The sequence below is a fragment of the Sturnus vulgaris genome, chromosome 3, assembly GCF_052056855.1.
Source record: "Sturnus vulgaris isolate bStuVul1 chromosome 3, bStuVul1.hap1, whole genome shotgun sequence".
Lineage (NCBI taxonomy): Eukaryota > Metazoa > Chordata > Aves > Passeriformes > Sturnidae > Sturnus > Sturnus vulgaris.
Window position 1 is genome coordinate 33,698,724 of NC_142245.1, and position 23,076 is coordinate 33,721,799.

At 42.1% G+C, this 23,076-nt stretch overlaps 1 protein-coding gene and 1 long non-coding RNA gene across 2 annotated transcripts in view; one reads left to right on the forward strand and one right to left on the reverse strand.

The window, feature by feature from the left end:
* Positions 1-636: 636 nt before the first annotated feature.
* LOC148224277 (uncharacterized) lies at positions 637-2,107 on the reverse strand. Its single transcript, XR_015802274.1, has 2 exons — positions 2,022-2,107; positions 637-1,390 (listed from the first exon to the last, which is right to left on the reverse strand). It is a non-coding gene; the product is annotated as an uncharacterized LOC148224277 (long non-coding RNA).
* The window catches only part of KIF26B (kinesin family member 26B), a 270,762-nt gene continuing 249,065 nt past the window's right edge, over positions 1,380-23,076 (forward strand). Inside the window, exons 1-2 of the mRNA XM_014878071.2 lie at positions 1,380-1,699; positions 1,962-2,363. Of these exons, the coding sequence (XP_014733557.2) occupies positions 1,637-1,699; positions 1,962-2,363 (465 nt within the window). The 5' untranslated portion in view covers positions 1,380-1,636. The remainder of the gene's footprint in view (positions 1,700-1,961; positions 2,364-23,076) is intronic.

Sequence of the window (23,076 nt, forward strand, 5' to 3'; positions counted from 1 at the left end):
TGCACCTCCTTTGTTTGCCCGTTTGTTCATCTTTTTGGGGTCACCTATGCAAATGCACAAGGCACTACTGATGCAGCCTGGCTATCTTGGACGGCATCATTTGTGTCAGCTGTAGATTAAAGCTTTCCTAAACACATCAGGAATGGCTGTTCCTCTCTCAGAGTGACAACATAGTGAACTTAAAACACAGCAGAGCATTTTACACATCTTTACTACTGGTAGAGTATCTGTAAAGACATACAAGCACTGGGAGATTCCTTGCTCAGCGATTCAGCAGGCTGGTTTTGTTTCCTCGTGGCGGTGGCGGCCCAGGTACTCTAGGGATGCTGGAAGGATGCATTTATATGGAAGTAACAATAGGAAGGAGGTTGGAAAGGTGGATGCAAGTCTCCTGTGTGTTCTGCCCTCTCAGTTGCATCAATCTATCCATGTTATGATCCTATCAGGGGATCTGGCATTTAGCTATTCATTGCCTCTATTTCTGAGAAAATTACCAACTCATTTTGAGGGGGAAGATTTATTAGAGATGATTTTTCTATCTACAGGATTTGAAATAAAAAAGGATATGTAACAGATACACAAGATCAGCAAATGGAAATCGTAATTAGAAAGGAAAGATTAACAGGGACACAAGTCTGTAGAATTTCATTGTTAAGAGATCAATTTATTATGCCCTTGACTGCAAGTTAAATTAATACACGTAAAATTACAACATGGAAAAGAGATGCCAGTGACTGTCATAAATACAGCTTGCTTTTCTTTCCTAGTTATTTAGGGAGGACTGGGAACACTTGTGAAATCACGTTCATTAAAGCCTGAATAGAGGAAACTAACCAATAACTGCGGTGGAAGCAACAAGGTTCTCCCCCCTTCTCGCACCCACCCGCCCTTTTCAAGAACGGGGGGAAATCACAGACGTCAATCAAGAAATACTGCAAAATAAAATGGACCCTCCCGGCAGCCGAGGCATCGCGCAGAGCAGCGGTGAGGCTCTGGCAGTCTGCTGGCAGCCTCCGGCGCTGCCAGCCCTGCAGCTCCGCCGCTGACCGGCGAGCGCACGGGGCTCCGCAGCCCGGGTCTTCCCTTCCCTCCCTTGCTAAACTGTCAGGCACAAATGGGCAGGAGGATATTGGCTGCAAGGGGCGCGGAGGCTCCTCCCAGAGCCTGGATCCCGATATTTTTGGAGGATTTCTTCTAACTCAGTTACAAACCTTGGTGAAGGGAACAAGTTGCCGCTGTAGCGGAGGCAGAAAGCGCCTCTGCTTGGGAGAGCGCGGCTCCCGCTCCTTCTTTCGCCTTCCCCAGGCTGCCTTGGATGCTTCACCTCACTTGCGGATGAGAGCTGCGCTGCCTATCGGGGGGATCGCTCCTGATTTGGATGTTGCTGTTTCTGTGAAAACAAGGGTTGTAAGGGAATGAGAGGGGAGACAATGAAGAAAAACCGACCGGGAGAGAACCCCAGCCCCAAGCGTTTTCCCGAGAACTGACGGGCGTTTTGGGGCTGAGCGATCCCGTCGGAGGCGGCGGAGAGAGCAAGGCTGCCCGCTCCACGGGGGACTTCCCGGGACCGGCTATTCCCTTCGGATGCGGACTGGGAAACCTGTAGGAAATTCTCCCGCCGCCCTGCGAAGCCACCATGAATTCAGTGGCTGGAAATAAGGAGAGGATTGCGGTCACGGCGCGGAGCAGAAAATATGGGGTAAGTTGTGGGCGCCGGGGCGGCTCGGAGCGGTGGTCACCACAATGCCGGGGCTCCTGCGGCTCCCTCCCGGCGGCTGCCGGCGATCTTCCCCCTGCCCCGCGCTACTTGCGCGGTGCGGGGCGGCGGCGGCGGCTCGGGGCGCCCCGCGGAGGCGGGCGCGGCGCGGGGGCCACCGCGGGCGCGGAGCGTCTGAGCGAAACTTGCCGGCGCTGCCGGGCCTCTCTCCCTGCCTGACCCGCTGCTCCTTCTCCCGCTCCAGGTGACCGACCCCTGCTCCCCCACCAAGTCCGCCGCCCCCTTCTCCCCCGAGAGCTGGTACCGGAAGGCGTACGAGGAGTCCCGGGCGGGCGGTCGTCCGGCGCCGGAGGGAGCTGGCTCAGCCCTGGGCTCCTCCGGCACCCCGTCCCCCGGCTCCGGCACCTCTTCGCCGGGCTCCTTCACCGGCTCGCCGGGACCCGCCTCGCCCGGCATCGGCACCAGTTCCCCCGGCTCCCTGGGCGGCTCGCCGGGCTTCGGCACCGGCTCGCCGGGCTCCGGCAGCGGCGGCGGCTCCTCGCCGGGCTCGGACCGCGGCGTCTGGTGCGAGCACTGCAACGCCCGCCTGGCGGAGCTGAAGAGGCAGGCGCTGAAGCTCCTCATCCCCGGGCCCGTCAGCAGCAAGGTGAGCGCGGGGCCGGGGAAGGCTGGGGGGTCCCTGTGCCCGCAGCCGCCCCCGGCAGCCACCTGAGCTCCCCTCTGCCGGTGTCACCGCCGAGCGCTTTGGGGTTTATTTGCGTTCTCTCCCTTCCTGGTCTTGTTCCCTTTTTCTATCCCCTCCTCGTGCTTCACGTGGAGCAGCGTGCTTCTGTCTCGGGAGGGCTGCCTGGCTTCAGGGACGTGTGTGACAATCCTTCCAGCGCGCTTCTTTACTCCGTCTTTCATTGTATTGACAGTGGTTCTGTGCTATTTCCTGAGCGCTGGTTTGGGTATCTTTTCGGGGGTGGAGGGGAAGGGGGAGTAAGTAAGGATGGGAATATTACATTGGAGTCACTGGTCCCTTGCCTTTTTGCTATCTTTGTTTCTTACAGGATGGATTTACAAGTAATCCTTAGACTTGGCAGCCACCTTAATAGTGAGGTGTGTTCGTATGGTCTGATGCCAGTGGTTTCTACTTCCACTGAGGGAGGATCCCTCCTGTAGCTCCGGGTTCACATGAGGCACTGAAAATGCTGTGTGAGCCCAAAGGTCACCTAGCGAGGCTATGGCAGACCATGGCATTGAACCCAGTTCTCCCAGGTGACAAGTTATTAGCAGAAGGATAACTTGGTGATGCTTCTCTTATAGCAGAGTGCTATATTTATTTTTTTATTCCTAATAAGACTTGGAAATACTGGAAGCTGCTGGACTCTGAATGTTGGGTTGAATAATCCCGTGCCAAAAAAGGATTTAAGCATTTCTGACATCTGGTCTCACGTTTTAAGAGCTGACTCATCCTGAATACAGTTGGAAGCCTGTTTTCTGCCTCTTGGGGTACTCCAAAGGCATCCCCTGAAATTCCTTGGTTTTGTTTTGTTTGGCATTGTTTTTTTCCCCTATTTGTTGTGCATATGAGATTAAGGCTAACGGCACTAAACGACTGACCAGCAGCCCTTGGCTGACCTCATGCTACTAAAATAGTAAGCATTGGATTCCTCCATAGCAACCCCATGAGTGTTGTCTTGTGAATGGGTCTACAGCTCCTGGAATGTAGTACAATGCAATTTTGTTTGCCTTGTTGGGTCCAGGTACTATCAAATGATAATATTTACTCTTCCACTTCAAAGAGTTTTCATTAGTAGTTACAATAAAGAGGTATAATGGAAAAGAGCCGACTGCTGAGAAAGGGTCCCTGGTATTGCTGTTGTGTTATACTCTCCATGATTTATTTATGTGCTCTCTGAGAGGGAGTTGGTGCTCTCATGAACAAAAGACTCAAGGGCTGGTTGTTACCTTCTCTCCAGAGCTGACTTACCTGAATTATTCATGAACAGGGAAAGATGGATCCACCAAAATTAATAGTAAATTTAACCATTAATACATGGTTGATTCATTTCAAAGTAGCCCTGTACCAAAATCTTGTCAAATTTCAGGCTATGTGATTTGACAGTGATTACCAGCTGTGAGTATAGGTGGGAAATTACTGATACAGATATGGGAGCCATCAGAATAACTGAGATTGGGGTGGAGGGGAGGATAAAACTAACACCAAGGCACAGTGTTATATAGAAATTGACTTATTTTAGTCATGTAAATGTTTGCACGGGGTTCCCTTACTGCAGTAGTGATTGACATTGCCCATCCTAGCTTTCCTGAGAGGTTACCTTTGTGTTTCTGCTGCTGTTTGTTCTGCTGTTCCCTTAGTTTATCTGATGGTTTTGTACAGACCAATCTTTACTTGTATCCTTTTAGCCTCCTTACCTATGTTCTTTTCTTCTTCTTACACCTCCTTTCCAAACCTTCCAGTTCTGTAGGAGTGCCACTGACAAAAGTGCTGTCCAATCTGTGCATTTAAGAGCAAAGAAGGAGGCACAAGTAAGATGGTCTTCATGGGCATGGGTGACCCTCTGCCCTATTTGCTGTGTTTAATAGGCTCAGTCTTGTTGAGGTATTCCAGCCTTTGGCACACAACTCCTTTCTATGGTGGGTGCTGCTCCCTGGGACTGTTTGCAGAAGCATTTTTCACTCATCTTTTCTGGCTTGTGATTGTTAAGAGCTTTCTGGGCTTGTGATTCAGGTGCTGCCCAGGAGAATGAGGCTCTAGGATGGATGATGTGGGACACAAACATCATGGCTGGTGCCACTGACTTCTTTGGATTGGTATACTGTGGTGGTCTTGGAAGTTTGTTTTTCCTGGTGTAGTGGGGTAACCTGATCAATGTCAGCTTTGAGGAAAGCAAGGTGTTGGCATGGGCTCTGCTAGTTCAGTCAGGGCCTGTCAGCTGCCTCTGTGTGTGCCATAGCAACACTCTGAGAGTCCTTTCTAAGGGTGAGATGTACAGGGTTTCTCAAAAATGTGGAAACCTGTTTGTGTCTGGGGGAAAAACTGGCTTTAGTTTAGATTGAGACTGAAGTCTCACCACACTGTGTTAATGTAGCTGGCATTTTTTCAGGGTCCTGTGAGGTCTGCTCTTGATTGCTGCTATGGAAATAGGGGCTTTTTGAGTGTGGAATGGATCCTGCCACTGAGTTAGGTGGAAGAAGAAGCAGATCATATTCCTGATTCTGGGTATTCCCTCAGAGCTTGCAGAGCATCCTACAATTCAGGGCTGGTGCCCATAGGACACAGCTAACTGATGATATTCCTTTATTAGAACTATTAAATGAAGCATTTAAAGTGTCTGTCATCTTTTAGTCAACCAGGTCTGACATACACTTTCTGTTGCTGCTGTTGAAGACAGCCTAGAAATTTCTATGGTGTTATGAGTACAGTCTGTGGCACCTGTTTCCCATTTATGCTGTATTTAGAAAAGCTCATGATCTGGGATAGTGTGTGTTGCAGAACAAGCAGAATATGAGAGTATCTGTGTTTTAACGTGTGCCTAGTAGGAGATATCGAAATCTGTATTAACCTATCCAAATGTGAACCTACATTGATGTTTTTAACAATGTGCAATAATATAAAAGTTTGTATATCTCTGTCAAGTGTAATAATATACTTAATTGCTTCATAAACAGACAAGGCTTTATGCATGAAGCTTTTTATTTCATTGAGAAAAAAGCCACACTTAACCTAGAGCAAACTGCTTTTGACTACATCATTGTTAGTATTGAGGTGTTTAGCTTTCCATTTTAAATAGAAACATTCTCTCCTAATACATCAACAAGATAGAAACTTTGGTGTTTTGTTTTTCTTTTTTTGGTGAGGCACAAAGGTGAAGAATATATAATTATAGTTACATTAATTTATTTCAGCCATTTAAAATGCCAGGTTCCCTGCCACCAATAGTAAAAAGAATAGTGCTAAAAGCTTATTGTTTCTTTTTCTTCCTCTTGTGATACAGATGTGACTTAATGATGTTCAGCAGTTACATGCATAGGAGGGGTTATATTTTATATGAATTAAATCTTATCATAACCCCCAAGCAAAGCAGGCCTGTGGGAATTGACTAGCACAGGTGGTTGATATGGTTGCACACTGCAGTTTGTGACTAAGGGCATCTTGGAGATTTTGGTGCCTGTTGTTTGTAGGGTTTATGTTGCATGATGATAAAGATTGTCTCAAATTACTAATACAGGTGGGGTTTTTTTATGCTGAGCTTTTTCTTTGTCTGATGCTCTTCTAAAAATATAGCCTAAGTTCTAGCATAGAAATCTATGGTATCATACTCCCAAATTTATCAAAATTTGTGTGAAATCTGTTTGCTTTGAATTCAAACCTGTGATATCACCTCTCTTCAGTGAACACCTCACAGGCATCTAACAATTGAAGAGTTGCTATATTGATGTGTAACAAATTGTGTGTTAATAATCAGTGGAATGCTAATAAGAATGCCCACAAGCTGACAGTTATGAATTTGTTAGTATGTGGTTCCAAAAATTCCGAATGCAACCTTTAAACTGAGGTAGTTTGAGAGTGTAGACATGAATTGCTGCTTGGGCATATTGTGATTGGGTCAGGAAATAATGGCCTACTATAAAGGGTAAGGATGGATAGCACTGATGTTGTTAGGTGGTTTATATTGTGGACTTCCTCTTACCTAGTAAGTCTGTGCTCCTGTGTATAAGAATTGGGTAGATTCTGAGCACACTCTTTTCTGTCCGTCTGAGCACAAGAAGGAAGGAAAGAACTAGTATTCAGGGTACAGTTCTGGTTTTTTTTTTTTCACCCATTTATTGGCACTATCCTTTTTTTTTTTTTTTCTTTTTTTTGCTTACATATTGTTGAGTTAGTCTTCTCATTCAGGGATGTTTAGTGGTCAAAGACTTGACTCATAATTACTAATAATGAAGAAAGCCCTGAAGATGATATAATGAGAAATAGGTTTCTGTTAGCTGGTAGCTAGTTTAGAAACATTCCCAGTAGGGACAGGACAGTAATAAACCCTTCCTCAAAGCTTAGCAAGTGGCAGAATAATGGAATTTCATTTCCGTCCAGACCTTTAATTTGTGAACAAGCACGGCCAGTCTGTACAGTGACTTAATTCACTGTGCAAAAAAATCTCAGGCACCTAATCATTTCATCCCTACTCATTGTAATGCAGATAGGATTATTGCATTAGAAATGTGATTTTAAATGGCCCGAGGCAGTAATTTGTCAGCATTTGGGAGGATTAACTCCATTAAAGTTTAGGCAACGACAACCATTCTTTTGTATTGCATCACAGGTCACAGTACCAAACATTTAGCATAACTCACTGCGAATCTTCTTACAATTGTGTGCTTCCAGGCAAGCTGGAAAACCGAGCTCCTTCACTTGCATTGGAATTACAGCTGCTTGCAGAGGTCTAGAGGAGACAAACGGATATGTCTTTGATGCTGATGAATTAATGTAAGCCCTTTTCTAGGAGCAGCTGGAAGTCTTGCTGCTGCAATCCGCAGTGTCAACATGTGAAATAATATAACTATTTTCTTTTGAGCTTGCAAATGTCTTTGAGGTAAGGGTGAAGATGCTGTGTGGTAAAGACTGCTCTTTAGGAAGCTGTCAAAACCATTAGCTCTGCAGCTTTCTTTATGGGATGAAAAAGCCTTGTCGTTACTAAGTGCATTGGAAATTAGAAACTGGCCTATGGTTGTATTTCATTAATTGAAACTAGAGTGTTTCTTATCAGAAAAGAAGATACTTTTAGACCACAGACACAGCTGTTGAGGGTGAAGAGGGATGTATTGATGAAGTAAATCTCTAGGGAGGAGAATTTTTTTTTTTTTTAAGAAGACTTGGCTGTGCATCTGAAAATGTGTTCAGGAATAGAGTAAATGCTCTATTCAACTGGCCTCTTCATGCAGGGTGATGAAATGTCTTAAGGTGTTTTATGCACACCATGAATGCTGCACCAATGTCCAAAATCACCTTCTATCTTCAGATAGTCTTATTTCCTTAGAAGTAAATGTTGCAACAGCCACATAACCCTTGCATAGTAAGTGCAGGACTTTGGTGTATAACTTTGGAAGGGGAAAAGGAGTAAAGATTGTCCATCTGAGTTCCCCAGACAGTGTTTGAAAAAATGTCACACATTACCAGTGTGGGCTGTGGGCATGTAATGGGAGTCACGCCGGCATCAGCAGATTATTAGAACATTGCAGGGCTGTGGTTTTGCCACATCAGCAGCACAGAGCCTTTGACATCATGTAATTGGGGTGCTTCCAAGCACTGAACCTGCAGCCTGCCACCACTATCAACTTGACTGTCATGCTCTACATAATGATGTAGTCAGAACTGCAGCATTTTGTGACCTGAGGTCTGTGTGTCAAAAGCACGAGAGATGTTCTAAGTTAAATTGCTAGCTTACATCTTGCTAGTATCATCTGTGGCTTGAGAGGCATTGATGTTGTTAAAATGGAGGAACACAGGCATACATGTTCCCCTCCTGCCACTGAATAATCCCTAGCCCACAGTATCTGTTCTTGAAGCTGCAATTCAAGAAGTATCACAATTGCAGAAAAGCAGGTTGTTTGTCCAGGGTGTTGTTACAAATTACAGCTTGCTTAATTCAACTTAAACACACAAAGTATTATCCTAAGAGCAGAAAGTTTAGAAGAACCCAGTGACTTGTGTTGCCTGTTTTTATTTTCAATTACTTTCTATGCAATCTTCCTACATTAAACTAGGTTTGATTTTGTTTTCTTTTTCATAACTAGGAGCATAGTGAAGCTGCTGAGAATTGTTTGTCTCTGGCTTTGAAACCTGAAATATATACTCAGACTTGGTACAGATCAGACTTTTTTGTACAGTTATATCTTGTATCATCGACAACCAGGATACAAATCTGCTACTGCTTCTTTTCCCTCCACTCCCTTGTTAAGAAAGTTTTACAGTATAGCTTAGTAATAATTTTATGAGTGTTTGAAGTTTCTTTAAGTAAAATCAGACCCAACACAAGACACTTCATAGAGCAGGGGAGAGTTGACTGAACTGTTTTGAACCTGTCATGAAGGCTGAAACACTCTTCAAGACATACCAGAATCTGAAAGTTCCTTCCCTTGTATAACATGACTGTTGCTTCAGTCTGGATCTGAACCTTGTCAGTCTATTGACTCACATGAAATTGACCTTAGTGAGGGCATTTGGACTTCAGTGGGATTTAATTTAGGCCACAGCTCTATGTATGACGTGTCTCTAACCAGGGAATACTTGTGTGCCTTCAACACAGCAGGCATGCTGCTCAGGCAGAGCAGGTCTGAGACCTCCTGGCCCCTTGTGGGCTTCCCCTGTGTCTTTCCTTTGTCCTCTCCATATGAAGGTCATAAGTTAGCATCACTGCAGGTCTCTGGTGTGAATACACAGTGATTGCTCCCTGCCTTAGTTCTTATAAAAATGATAGATAGTTCAAACACTTTCAATAATGCTTCTTTCTAAACTCAGATCCTTTTGATCAGGGAGTGACTAGATGTGCTGTTACAGCAGCAGATGCAAGGAGCCAGTGATCTCTGAGAAAGCTACTGATGAGAGCAGCACAATGCATCCAACCGTAGCCTCCATTGTAACTGGAGGACAGAATACAGGGATTACTTTTTAATTACTTTACAAAAGAGACAATGAAGGAAAATATGGTACCAGCTATACAAAAGAATCAGCCTTAAGGAATTGGTGTGTTAATTGCAGCTTGAATTTATTGCTATGGTGTCAGAATTCAATTTATTTTAAAATAATATAGCTTAGTAAGGCTGTTTAAAAACTACTTACTGTTCCAGCACTGGTATACTATTTAAAATTATTTTTGTCTTCAACTGTGTTTATTTTTATTGTCTGTCATGGTTTAACCCCAGGCAGTTGCTTGCTCTCTCCCATACCAGTGAGATTGGGAAGAGAATGAGAAGGGTAAAATTGAGAAAACTTGTGGGTTGAGATAAAGAGAGTTTAATAGGGAAAGCAAAAGCTACGCACACAAGCAAGGCAAAACAAGGAATTAATTCACCACTTCCTGTGGCCAGGGAGGTGTTCAGCTATCTCCAGGAGAGCAGGGCCCCATCACACCTAACAGTGACTTGGAAAGACAAACACCATCACTCCACTTGTCTTCAGCACAAAGTGCTGTCCAAAACACACAGCCCCGCACCAGCCACTGGGAAGAAAATTAACTCTATCTCAGCTGAAACCAGCACATTGACATTAGCATCATCTGTTCAATCTGTATTATTAAATCACATAGTATGTGGTTGGTCTTGAATTTCTTACCTATTATAAGACATTTTGTTTTCTGGGAAGAAAGAGAAAAGACTTAATTCTGATGAAACTTCAGACTGGTTTCCTCTTTTCAGCTTTCATCTGAAACTCTATTTGGTAGTAGTGTTTGGGAGTTTAAAAATAATAAAGTTCCAGGAAAATTCTGCTCAAGAGACCTGAGGAAACCAATGGGGTATTAAACTGGATTTGGTTTACAATTCACTATGAAAACAAAAGATTTTCCTCAGAAGGAGCTGGACACTTCTAGATAAAGCATTTGCTATTTCAAAATGTTTGTATTGCATGTTTAAAGTTGTTACACCTTCTTTTTAAACAGAGAAGGGCCGAGTCTTCTCACTTTGTTGTCCTCCAAATAGGAGAACTTAACTTACAGGCCACATGGTATCTGTTTTGTTAGTGTCTTATTCAATAGATTCGGTAATTCAGGACAAAAGCGTCAAATATCTTTGAAAAATTACTTTATTGTAGTAAAAACTATTCCAAACCAAATTGAGTGTGCATCTGTAAAACACTTTAAATTTCTTGCTGGTGGTATGTGTCAAAGGAACTGTGTATGCTGAATGTAGGATACCTGTATCCAGTGCAATAGGACTGATGTAAAACACCCATCTAGCTCTAGGAAAACTAGCTTCCTTTTCTGTAGGAAAACTTTAAATTGGGAATACAGTCTGTGTTTTGGCTTCCAAATTGCCTTTAAGCGAAACTTGCTTTAAATGTACTTGCTCCTTACAAATGTGTTTTGACCTGTGGATTTCTTATGGTCTATTAATAGCAAGCCTCTAACTTATATTTCCCTATGCTCCCTAAATCATATATACTTTGACATGATCATTTACTTGCACCTGAGTATTCACAACAGCTTCTCTATTCCATGGGTTTGCACTGGAACAAAATTCTACTCACATGAATGTTTGGGCTTAAGCAAATGAAAGGAGACTTTGATATCTACCACAGTAAATATTTTCTTTTCCTGAAGAAAAAGTGAAATCTCACAGTGGTTTGGAGGTTTCAGCTTTGTTCAGAACTGTCTGAGGAGAACTGCCTCAGGATGGAGTTAATTTTCCCCAAGTCATGCATGTTTCATTCCCTCTTTCTCTTCCACCCTCAAAACTGACTGAAGATGAATGAGGATTCAGGAATACAAACCCTCTGTTTCTGTGGGCCTCTGTGTTGTTCTGGTGGGAATTGCCCATTCCTTTTATCACAGGTGTGCTTGATATGAGAGAGTCCTGCACTGCTGAAGAAGGTGGTTGCTTGGAGCCCATTATTAAAAGCAGGGCAGAACTGGCCTCAGCATGTTTTGTGTCCTGGCTCCTGTAAGTCACCTGGGCAAACTCCTGTTTTACCAAAGCCAAATTCAGACTTTATTATGCTGAAGTTATTCAAGAGAGCAGACTTTCTGCCTGCTAACTGATTGTCTGGATGATTACATGCTACTATTTCAGTTGGACAGTTTTATTTTTCTGTGCCTCTTGGCTAAATGAACCTCTGACCTGTTAAGTGCCAAATGCTGAAAGAATTACCCGTTTACTCCATCCACCTGATGGACTCCAGCAGAAAGCCTAGTGGGCAATAAGGCAGTCTTGGCTTTAAGCAGGTGCTGAACAGTGAGAATAGAAGTCATTACTCTTCATTTCTCTATTAGTTTCACTGCTCATTTAATAGTGATGGGCAAAGAAAAACATTAATATCCTATCCAGCAGCCAAATGCACCAAAGAGGGAGTGTGACTCGTGTGTTTTCCTCTTTCCTAATGGTATCATTAAAATTTAACAAGTCCTCTAAATCATGTTAGTAGTCCCAGGGTTAATATGCTGAGATTGCTGGCAGCATTCCCGCAGGAAGAGTTAACAGTGGCTGAGGTTGTGTGGCTGGCATTTGTTGCTCAGAGGGAGGTGTTGGGACTGGAGAAGCCCTGGCACCAGAAAGGCACCATCAGGTCTTTGGTGACAGGGCGTTTACAATACACACACGTGTTCTTTGCTATTTACCTCTCCCTTTCCACTCTCTCCTTGCTTTTCTCCCCTCGTTAGCCCTAAAGCTGTCAGTTCATCTCATCTGCTCTTAGATTTCTAATGGAAATTCTTGACAATAAGCCTGCATATGTGTGAACCCTACAGGAAGGCATACAAGTGTGCTGGTCGGTGTGAGTGTCAGATTTAAGAGATTGTTAGACCATAGATGGCTTTTACTGGAGGTCGAGAGGGCTAACAAAGTGGGAGATGCAATTAAAATGGTATTTGTTAGAAAGGAATAGCTTACTGTCTGGGCCGACTGAACATGGGGAAATGATGGGTAGCTGGCAGGCCATTAATGATGGCTTTGTAAGCAGCTCTGCAGCATGGGTGGCAAGTCTAAATCCAGAGCTGTACTTTTAGTATGCCTAATAAGACTTCCTTTTTTCTTTTTCCCCTCTGTGTGTCAAATCCATTTCTGAATCATGGATTTGACAAAAATTCTCAGGATTTTAGGTTAGATTTAGAGGTGGGTGAAAGACGTTATGGTGGGTAAGAGAAGAAACTGGCTTTTGAGAGCCTTCTGCATCACCTTGAAAACAAGGCTCTGCAGGATTTTACAGAGTTGATCCTTGTAAAGTCATGGATTTCAGTGCTCTGGCAAAGAGGCTGTTTGGTGAGGAATATGAGACTGGGCAGGCAACTCACTGAAATTCTTTCTCATTTTAAATGAGTAGTTGGGATCTGCTTCTTGTAAGCTCTTGCCAAGAGCTTAATTGTTACAGGTATTTGATCACATCTCTCCTTTGTCCTGCTGGGTGGTTTTTTTGTTTGTTTGTTTTGTTTTGTTTTGTTTTTTTTCCTCCACTATTGAACTGTTAAGTGTTTGGCTTCATAATAATTTTTAACAATTTTTAAGGTTGCAAGGAGTGGGGAAGGCACTTAAGGCAGGTTGGCCAATACATTTTGGTGTCCTAAAAGATATGAGCAGCTGTGAGTATAGGAAGGGCCCAAGGAGAGATATGAGAGGAAAAATACAAGGTGTGGGAGACAGAAATGAAGTGGGGAATGAAGCTGGTCCAGGCAGCAAAGCAACAGTGCTTCCATGGGACAGGTGGCATGCTGGGGAAGCAAGGAGGAATGGGTAATAAACCAGGGTTCTGTAAAAGCCTGAGCTCACTTTAAAATCTTGCCGAAATTATGCATAAAAAGGCTGTATTTTATTTTTCCCTAAAATCTATCCTTAAAACTTATTGTCTCTCAATCTGTCTTTCTTAAAGCAGAAACTAGCAAGCAGCTAGAAGAGTAGCAAGCATTAACTCAAAGTTGTCTTTGGATTAAAAAAAATTAATTTCAGAACAAAAAACCACCAAAATGCATTAAATCAAAGGCTAAGGCGTTGGTGTATCCTGTTGTCTAAAGATGTGACTGAGTTTTCTTTCTTACATCTAATTGATTTGTTTCTTTTTTTACCAGTCACAAAGACATCTGTGTTCTATAATGTCAGTTTGAGAGTTGGTATGAAAGAGGAATTTGGTTCGTTGCACTAGCAATTTCACCCAGCATAACAAATAAATGATGTATGTTTTAGTGCATCAGCAAAAGGAATGAATTCAATCTCGCTTTTCCTTTCCCTGTGCCTCTTTCTGAAAGAAAAAAAATGTTTGATTTCCAGATTAATTTGAATTTTTATAGTGTTAAGCCGAATGGTTCTGTTGTATTATTATACTAGACACTCTGAGGTATGCTGTTAAGTAGCAGTACTTGTTAATACTTTAAAAGCAGAATAGGATGGACTTGAGGTGTGAGAGGACAGCTGAAGGTGGGGGGTGTACATGAAGGCTGAATGCACTGGCACTGATGGCTCTAAATGAAGCACTTTACAGACTGAAGTGTTTTAAACTGCCATCCTTCTTTGTCAGTCCTCGTTACTTGGTTCTTCCTAGCCTGGTCTGCTACTGTCTTGCCTGTTTAATATTCCACTTAAGTATAACAAGAGATGAAACATCCAAGATGCCTGTATCCTCCAGGAGTCAGCACTACTGATGGGAATACTTGTGTTAGCTGTTTATAAGCAATGAGCTAAACAGGGCTATAAAGAGGAGAGGGAGCAGGAGGGAAACTGTTGTGACTTCTCTTAATTTGCTGTTCTTTTTATCAGCAAAGGAAATAAATTTCGTAGCTTTCCTACTCCAAACCTATATGCTCTGGGTAATACAAATTGTTTCAATAAGCACACACTGCTAAGGCCTAGATAAGGGTTATTTCTGTGCCTGAAATATCAGGGACTAGAGTGTGCTGTGTGGAAGGCTGGTGTGGAATCGTGCTGCTGAGGAAGCTGTGTGTAGTAATGCGCATGGGTGACACTGATAAATGGCTCCTCTAAGCAGGCATCTGCAGCAAATTGTCACATTGAGACTTCCCAGCATACCCTAGACCTCTGCATGAATGAAATCTCTGTTGTGCCATTATTTACCCACCTCCATGTGAAGTGAGAGGATTGGATTCATTGCTTCAGTGCAGCTTTTATATGAGTTTGCTGTCTTTATGTGTGTATATATTTCTTTTCCTGTGCTTTCTGCAGCAATGGCTGCACAACTCCCGGTGCTCTCTCACTGATTAGACATACAGCTTTCTGAAATGGGATAACTTGACTTTCAGGGTAAAGGATGGGTCTTTTACTTCTAGAAACCTAAAATGAAATGTGTTTTATTTATTCTGGTTTTTGACTAGACACATGTTTAATTAAAGGTAAATAATAAGCATGGTTTGGGTTTTGTTGATTTGTTTTGTTTGTGGCTGTTTTAATAGAGGTTGCGGTGGCTGGAAAAGGGAAAAGCTTGGATTGTTTTTGAAGAGTCATAATTACTGTCTCTGAAAGGCAGTGAGATGGTCTTCAAATCTATTTTGCACTGAAGGAAAGCCTCATCGTTTCCTTTTTATCACTGGACATCACTGATTCATGACAAGAATCAGATTTGCTTTTTGCCTTTCTTCAACTTTTTTTTTTTCCTTGTCTTTGGGGTGATTTTCTAGGATAACTTATCATTGAAACTCTGGTAATTTAAGCTTTGGAAAGGTCTCTTGAGATCAGGATAGAATTTGTGGCCAACCTAGGAAAAAAAATAGGCATTTTTTTTGTAGTTAGCTTATATTCCCAATACATAAAGATGTTCCCCGCTCTTTTTAATTCCAGCCAAATACCTCAAGCTTCAGGACTCTAAGCTGCAAGGATTTACCTGCAAGGATGTAAAATGATAACCTCTGATGCAGCAGCAGAAAGGTAGCACTGTGTCAGGCCAGAAGGACTTAGCACATACACAAAACTGAGCTACTGGATTATACTAACAAGCACCTTAGCCCAAGTTTGCCTTCACGGTGACATGTGTGACTCTGACAGAGTTTGGGTGCAGCTGAGGTGAAGATGGATGTCCTGTCCCACCACCCTGCTGTGGTGTTGATGGCTGTCCCCAGCTATCGCCTCCACCCTGCTGCTGCAGCTCTCGGTAAATTGTTGCTTCATTATTGGAGTCCTTAGCTTCTTGCTGTCCTAGCCTTTGCCCTCGGGCTATTTCTGTATGTTTTGCTGGCTTTTAGTAAAAATGTTGAATATTTGCTGGTGATGTGGAATGGGACTTTGCCCACGTAATTTTCCATAGGTAAAGACCTTTTTCAATCTCTTGGTGGTAGAGGACAGATGCTCTTAGAGGTAGTTAGGTGGTTTATAACATTAAGATGCTCACAGAAGTCACAGGATTTCACATAACTGTGAATATTCACACCAATGTGCCCATTACCAAAGTATGTTCATAGATCTCCTCTGAGTGAAATATTTGCCTCTTCTGTTCTTACAGCTGAGAAGAGTTACAGAGCAATGTGCTGAACTTATTAGTTGCATAAAATGGTGTCAAGGTTTCTTACCTGCTTGTGATGTTGACTAAAAGACTTTTCCCTTTCTTGCTAATGTTGGTAATCCCATTCCCCTAGTTCTATGCTAACTAGGTGTTGGCTTTACTGTCTCTGTACAGAGAGGGAGAGGGACTTGTAGTTTGCATTTCAAAGCTGTCAGCCTTAACTTAAAGGAATTGAAATATGGCAGTTGAATATATGGTAACTAATTACCAAGGTATAACAGAAATTTATTTGGAAAGACCTTGGCTTCTGATTCCTTGTCTGGTACCAGAAACTGGCTGTTAGTTTAACAATAATAACAACAAAAAAATTGCTAATGGGGTTAGGTGTGTTTTATGTCATTTTTTCAAGAATGTATTTATTAATTCTTTCTTCCTACCTTGGACAGTTCATTTCTATGAATAATTTAATTGTCCTTGGTTGTTTGCTGGTGTGAATGGCATGCTTTTAGGCATTTTGTATTCATGTAGTATTTGTTAATGTTTGCTTTGTATTCTGTCTGTCTGCCTTTCCAGAGATCAAATGGATGATGCAAGACTTGACAACATATAAATGCTATTAAACTGGATCTGAAAGAATAGCAAAGGAGGTCTTTGTCATTTAATTAGTTAGAACATTAATTGGAATAGATTCTTCAGTGCTTTTCTTTTCAGTAGAAAAGTAAATGTTTGTGAAAGTGTTTTTCTTCTTTTTGTAAAGTTTGTCTTGAGAACATGTCTAGAATTTCCAAGTAACAATTTGTATTGGCTTGCATGATATCTCAAATGTGTTCCATCTGTTTTCTTTCCCTAGACATTCTTTTATACTGTCATTATTCGCAAGTTTTAAACCGCAAAAAATACTAGTTTTCAGATTTTAATTCTTTGTCCTCATTGAGGATTGTATTGCTTTAACTGCTGTTGTCATGATACTTGTTAAGCAAAAAAAAAAGTGTCTATAAATTTTTTGTTTCCATCCTTTTTGATCCAACCATAAACATCTTTATGAGGTATTTATTAGATCCTGTCAGTAACTCTCATGGGCCTTGGGTTGAGACCCTGAGAGCAGCAGGCAAAAAGTGCACTCTGAGATGCTGTTGTCTGCAGTTTTGCCAGGTGACTGACAAAGTTTGACTTCTGACAAAGTTTCATCTCTCAGGAAAAAACCCTATGCTAAGAACAAGAAATAAAAACGCTTTCTATCATGGGTAAATTGGTTAATGTCTGCTTTCCTGCCGGCTGTTACGTCAATAGTAACTTTTTAGGGTAACACTGAAATTTATCATCTATAATCAAGGAGTGTTGGAAGGTTGCCTTTCAATTTGTAGCTATTTTGCACAAGTTCGCCAGAGTTCCTCAAAATTGTTTGTCTTTATCTATTTCTTGTGGTGCCTACCAGAGTCCACTACATGTTTCTGGGCTTCATAAAAATATTGCATATCCCTCTAGGCAGCAGAGGGTCTTTTAAGGTGCTTCTGGTGCTGGCTACCTTGGATGCAGAGGAATAATTTCCCTGCAGCCAGCCCCAGCGTTGCTGGACAGTTGGTTAGCAGGTATGTGCTGGCTTTGCTTGGCTTTTGAAGTCCTGCCCTGCAGCTCTTGCTCGTGGGTGCCAGCCGAGTGGCCGTGCTGGTGACTGGGTGTCAGTGCTGCTGTGTCCCTGAGGGAGGTGTTGGGAGACACTGCTCAGTGTGGGCAGCGCTGGATGTGCTGCCTCTCTGTCTGTGCAATGGCTTGTTAGGCAGCCTTTAATTTGAACCATCTGTGGCAACCTGCATGCCCTGTTATAATGCTGTTTTTATGTCAGACCTTCGGTGGCATGCTGTGAGAGAGCTGGAGACCAGCATGGGAATTAAGGTAGAAAATCCACGGGAAATATATTGCAGTGCACGTACAATTAACTGGAAAATAATTATGCTCACTGTTAACTGTATATCCTGCACCAGACCCCATCATTGTTTTTATTCTGTCACCTGTAGTGGCTGTGGAAATGGCAGGGTATAAAACAAGGGTGAAATGCATCTGTAGTTGTTCCAGTGTTTGTTAAAGGCCACCCTTCTTTTGGGTGAAGCAGTATTGGACTTTGTGCATCCCTTTATCATTGTGTCTTGAAGGATTCATTCAGGTAGTCTGGACTTGCTAGAGCACCCAAAACAGAGATGCTAATTGGCTTACAGCCTGTCCTTTCTTTACATACATTCTCTCCCTGTAACCAGGAAACATACTGTATACCTCTTTCCTTTAAAAAACTTCTGTGCTTTTTTAACCTCTCTACCCCATTTTCTGCTCTCTTTTGATAATTTTATTTTCCCTAACTAATGGTTCACCTGGACAGGATTGCTGCTGGCTCTGTGATTATGGCAATTAACTCTAACCCTAAGGAAATGGCTTGCTGTGTTGCCTGGCAGCCAGGGGCTGCAGGAGCTGGTAAAAAAGAATGGATCACACTTCACTTTACTTTTTTAATCTTGTTATTGATTTTTCAAGGAAAGCAGCTTACTGTGAAGGATCTTGTCAATTTTCAGGTTGGCTAAGTTATTCCAAAATCTATTGACTTAACTAGTTTTTCAGAGTTGCTGTGAATTTCTCACAACTTACAGCAAACCAGAGTGGGTTTGGCTGTTCTGTAAACAGGGCTTCTTAGCAGGGTTAGAGGAATTGAGAACTACAGCTGGAAACACTGTCATAACAGTATTTTCTTCTGCATGTAAGACTTGATTCTGCAGTGGTGTTTAGCAAAGCCTTAGTGTTGTCTTTCACTTGGTGGTGTAGAATAATGAAAATCCAGTTTTAAGTGAAGTCAGGGCCTTGGGAATATGGTGTTGTCTTTAGCAAGCTTGCTCACACACGAGTAACTAACACCAGATGTGTAAGCAAGAGTTTTGAATGTTGGAATTGAGCAGTGTGTGTGTAGGTATCTGAAAGCAGGCCTCACTCTGCACACCAGGTGTTATCAAAGAGCACCTCTCAGCTAACATCAGAGGCAATAATGTGAACAAGCTGTCTGAGCTGGGGTGGCATGGCACAATTAAATCTTTGTAGGGCTAACCTCAGCCTGCTGAATTGGCTTCATGAGAGGCAGATCTGCCTACACACAAACGCAGGGCTAATAAACCTACAACCTACTTGTTTTTGTACCTCCATAGCACCCATAATCATTCTTCTGCCCAGATGGAAAATTCAAATGAAGCTCAGTCCAGCCTCCACTTCAAAGCAGGGTGGACTTCAGTGTTAAATCAACTTGTTCTGGGGCTCGTGTGAAATGATGAGCAGCTACACGGCCAGATATTGTACAGCCTCTTGTACCCCTGTTACCCTTGCTTTTGCAGTCCTGTCCTCTCAAGTGCACATTCTTGCCCTGTCTCATTGTCAGCATTTACTTTTCTCATCTCTTGGTGAACTTGTAAGGGAGCTAACATGGCAAAATCAAACCCTTCCCCAAACTCATGGTACTGGCAAAAAGGGAGCTTAATGCTTTAAATATTGCTCAGTAAATCAGACCTTGTTTCACCTATAATCTCTTTCAGTCTGGAGGTATTTGTGTTTTTTAGAGCCAATTCTACACCCAACTGACTGATTGACATGAGCTGCTCTGAACAGCACTATACATAAACACTATGATTCTACTTACAGCCACGGGCAAGCAAATTTTTTTTCTTTTCCCCCACAGTATATGAGTGCACGATGAAAAAACGTGCTTGTAACTAGAGGGAAAAAAGCCAGCCTTTTCACAAACTGCAGTCTTAGTTATTACACTTCTGTTAGCATTCCTCATTGTATTTTATTGGGTTACCTTTTATTTTTTTTAAGGTGTGAGAAAGACAATCAATTTAAATGAGAATGCCTACCCTTAGAATTGGTGTGAAGGCAGTGAATTTGTATGGCAATGCAAGTAGATGGACAAGTGCAGTATTGACAGTAGCAGTTTAAATGTAATGTTTTGTGGTCTTGGGTGACCACTTGCAGTGACAAATAGTGGATTATATATCATCTAATCAAAGCAAGTCTAAAATAAGGAAAAAGGTGCTTGAAATCCATAAATGGGTCTTAGAGACACATCTGAGTTCCCCCTGCACATGCTGAAAAGATGGGATTTAACCCTGCTGAGACCAAGGTGTTTGTGCTGGGCTGTACTCATGTCTGTCTCCTTACCAGGCAGTCCAACACAGAAAGCTTCTTTTCTGCAGCTGCACAACATGCAGAGCTTTACCTTGATCTGCTTCCTGTGGCTAAACAGCCTTCTGGAGGTGCCTGCCTTTGGGAGGGAGTGTGACAGCAGATGCTTGGGGCTTGTCCAGGTTCTCTGTTTCTGCTCAGCACAGGCAGTGAGCCATTAAGCTCCTCTAGAGCGTGTTCTTTAGTTGTTCAGGACTTCAGCCTGTGCTGTTGATTCTCCTTCCCTTCATTCAGCTGTGGTGGGGAAAAAAAGAAGTGCAAGTCCTTTGGCTGTCACTGCCAATCATACTTTGGAGTTTAGTACAATACAAGGATGCTGCTACTGTTAGAGGTATTTCATAAAGTTTGAGGAATCCTAGGAATAGAGTAAACATTGATCAAATTCCTTTGCATCATCCACTCCCCTTTTGTTAACATTTCTGTCCTATATACCCAGTAACTCTGTCTCAGATCCTCCCCCTTTTAAAAATTTTTTAAAATTATAGCTATTTTGAAAACTTACAAAAAGACCTCAAGTTTCTTTGAGTAACCCTCTTGGTAAAAATGAAACTGTACCTCTAATGGTCAAATTTTAAAGAGATAATGGGACTAACCTCAGATCTGGCTGCCAGACACTGAGCAAGTGTCCTTTTGATTTCAAATGATTCTGAACTTGTCTCTTGGGCCAAAAGAGTAACTAGGGAGTGACAAAGTAGAAATGAGCCCTGACAATGGCTTTCCCTCTTTGAGTGGATATTAGTTCTTCTACCACTGCAGGAACATACATATGAAGTAAAGGAATATGGATCCTAGGTACCCATTTTTTACCTCTAGAAGCTGGTTGCCTGAGTTGGCTGGCCAAATTGACTGGTGGTGCTTTGATTCTACAAGTGGCTGCTGTCTTACACTGTGACACCTTGGTGAGCAGGTGTGATGGAAAAAGAAATGGCCAGAGAAGGAGAAAAATCCACCCCAAATTATAATTTATTGCTGTCAGTTTCTACTATCTTTTGAGCTGCCTCCTTGAAGCAATGGAAATCATATTTAATAGGAACCTTCCCATGTTCAGACAGTTTAATTATTCAGAATGCATTAAGACTTTTTAAATATCAGGACAACTTCTAGTAATAAATACATTAGTTCAGTTTTCAAATTGTGCCCAAATAATTCACAAGTATTAATGAATCATCCTCCAGACTTTTGTCTGCCCTGGGGGATATATGACTAGAGATCAAAGGCATGGAGGAATGAAATGACTTGCTAGAGTCACTGAGAGCATGATAGTATGATTCTCAGGACCTGTGTTTTAGTGACAAAAAGCAGTATGTCACAGTGAATAGTTCCTAACCTTCTATATGGAAGCTGAAAATCTTTCTTACAGTAGCATAGACAAATCTTTTGACCTTGAACAAACTGTGTTACCTACAGGTTATTTTTGCCTTTGTTTGCCCTGACTCCTTTGTGACTCTACTAAGACTGTAAATTCTCATTGGGGAAAAAACCGTTATTGGTATTTTTTAGTTATTGTTTTTAGCTGTTGTCTCACAGTGCTATAAAAATGTGAAAAATAAAATAAACGTAGAAGGAGATTTTGTGTAATGTTATTTCAAATTTTGTTTTCCTTAATGTATTTTTTTTTGCATTGCTGCTTTAGCACTGTGGGTGTCTATAGTGCTTTAGCTTGCCATAAAGCTTTATATTCTACATACTTGTATAGAATATTACTTTCCCCTGTCTAGTTGCTGCTGTAATACAAATTAAATGCTCAAACAGTGGTCTGTTTCACCCTCTCTCACCTACTTCTTATTTTGAATTATGGAAGAACAAAATAGATTTGACTTAGCTACTACTGCTCTGTGTTTTTTTCTTTTTTCCCCTTTTTTTTTTTAATATATGCTGCATATAAATGCACTGACAAATTTAAATTAGCCTCAACAGTAGTTTGCTGTTGGAGTAGAATCCACTCTACCCTATTGAATCCTGTAAAGAAAGAAGAATGTGTTTATGTCACAAACACATCCTCTCTTTAAGGGCTCCATAGTTTTAAGTAATGTGGTTGCCTGTGTAATGCTTGCTGACACTCAGAATTTTGTCTTCTAATTGTGGCAGGGGAAAATACAACCCCTGTCAGAGTCAGTGGTGGGTCAATGGAGAACAAAGGCAGTAATCAATCCAAGGCCTATTTAAAGGCAATGGTGCCAGGAAATGATAGGGAATTCAACATCCTGACACTCAAACTTCCCTAATTGGACTGGTGTTCTTTATAAACTGCCCTGTGCCCTCCTCCATATTGCCCCAGCTATGATACCTCACTCTGTGTTGAGTGTTTTGCTTTGCTTTCAGGTTCGAGGCAGAGTTGGCTGGAGGGTCGATTAGCAGTGATTGCTGTCGGTTTATTCTCTTTCACTTCACTCTTTCTGGTAAAGGCTCAGTTTCTGAATGATGCTTATAAGCCAGTCAACACCCCACCATAGCTGTTAAACTCCTGAAAAGGGATGAGGTAGCTCGGAGAGGAACATGATGAATCTGCTGCTGTTCTCAGGCTCTTTAAATGAGAGAGCTAATCGGGGAAATGGTACTTTCAGATGGAGAAGGTGACTTTGGTTCATTTGTTAATGATATGATGATAATTAATGATAATGATTTCATATGAAGTGTTGTAGTTCCTACTTGATGAGATTAAAAGGAAGTCCTTCTGAAGAACTCCAGACCAGAAGAGGAGTTTATACAGCCAGTATTTGTGACCAAGAAACAAAATTGCTTTCTGCATCCATCCATACAAAATTGCTTTCTGCATCCATCCGTGCATTTCATATGTCTGATAAAGCATAGCAGTTGCTGCAGCAATCTGGCGAAAAATTTTACAAATCCTTTGAGTTCTCCATAAGAGTAAAGTCAACAAATACATGCTAACATGAGTTGTGCAATATGTTCTAGTTAAATAATTTTAAACTAAAGTTAAAACCAGAAGTTCCTGCAGAGCATCTTAACTGCAGAAAAGAAATACTAATGGTAT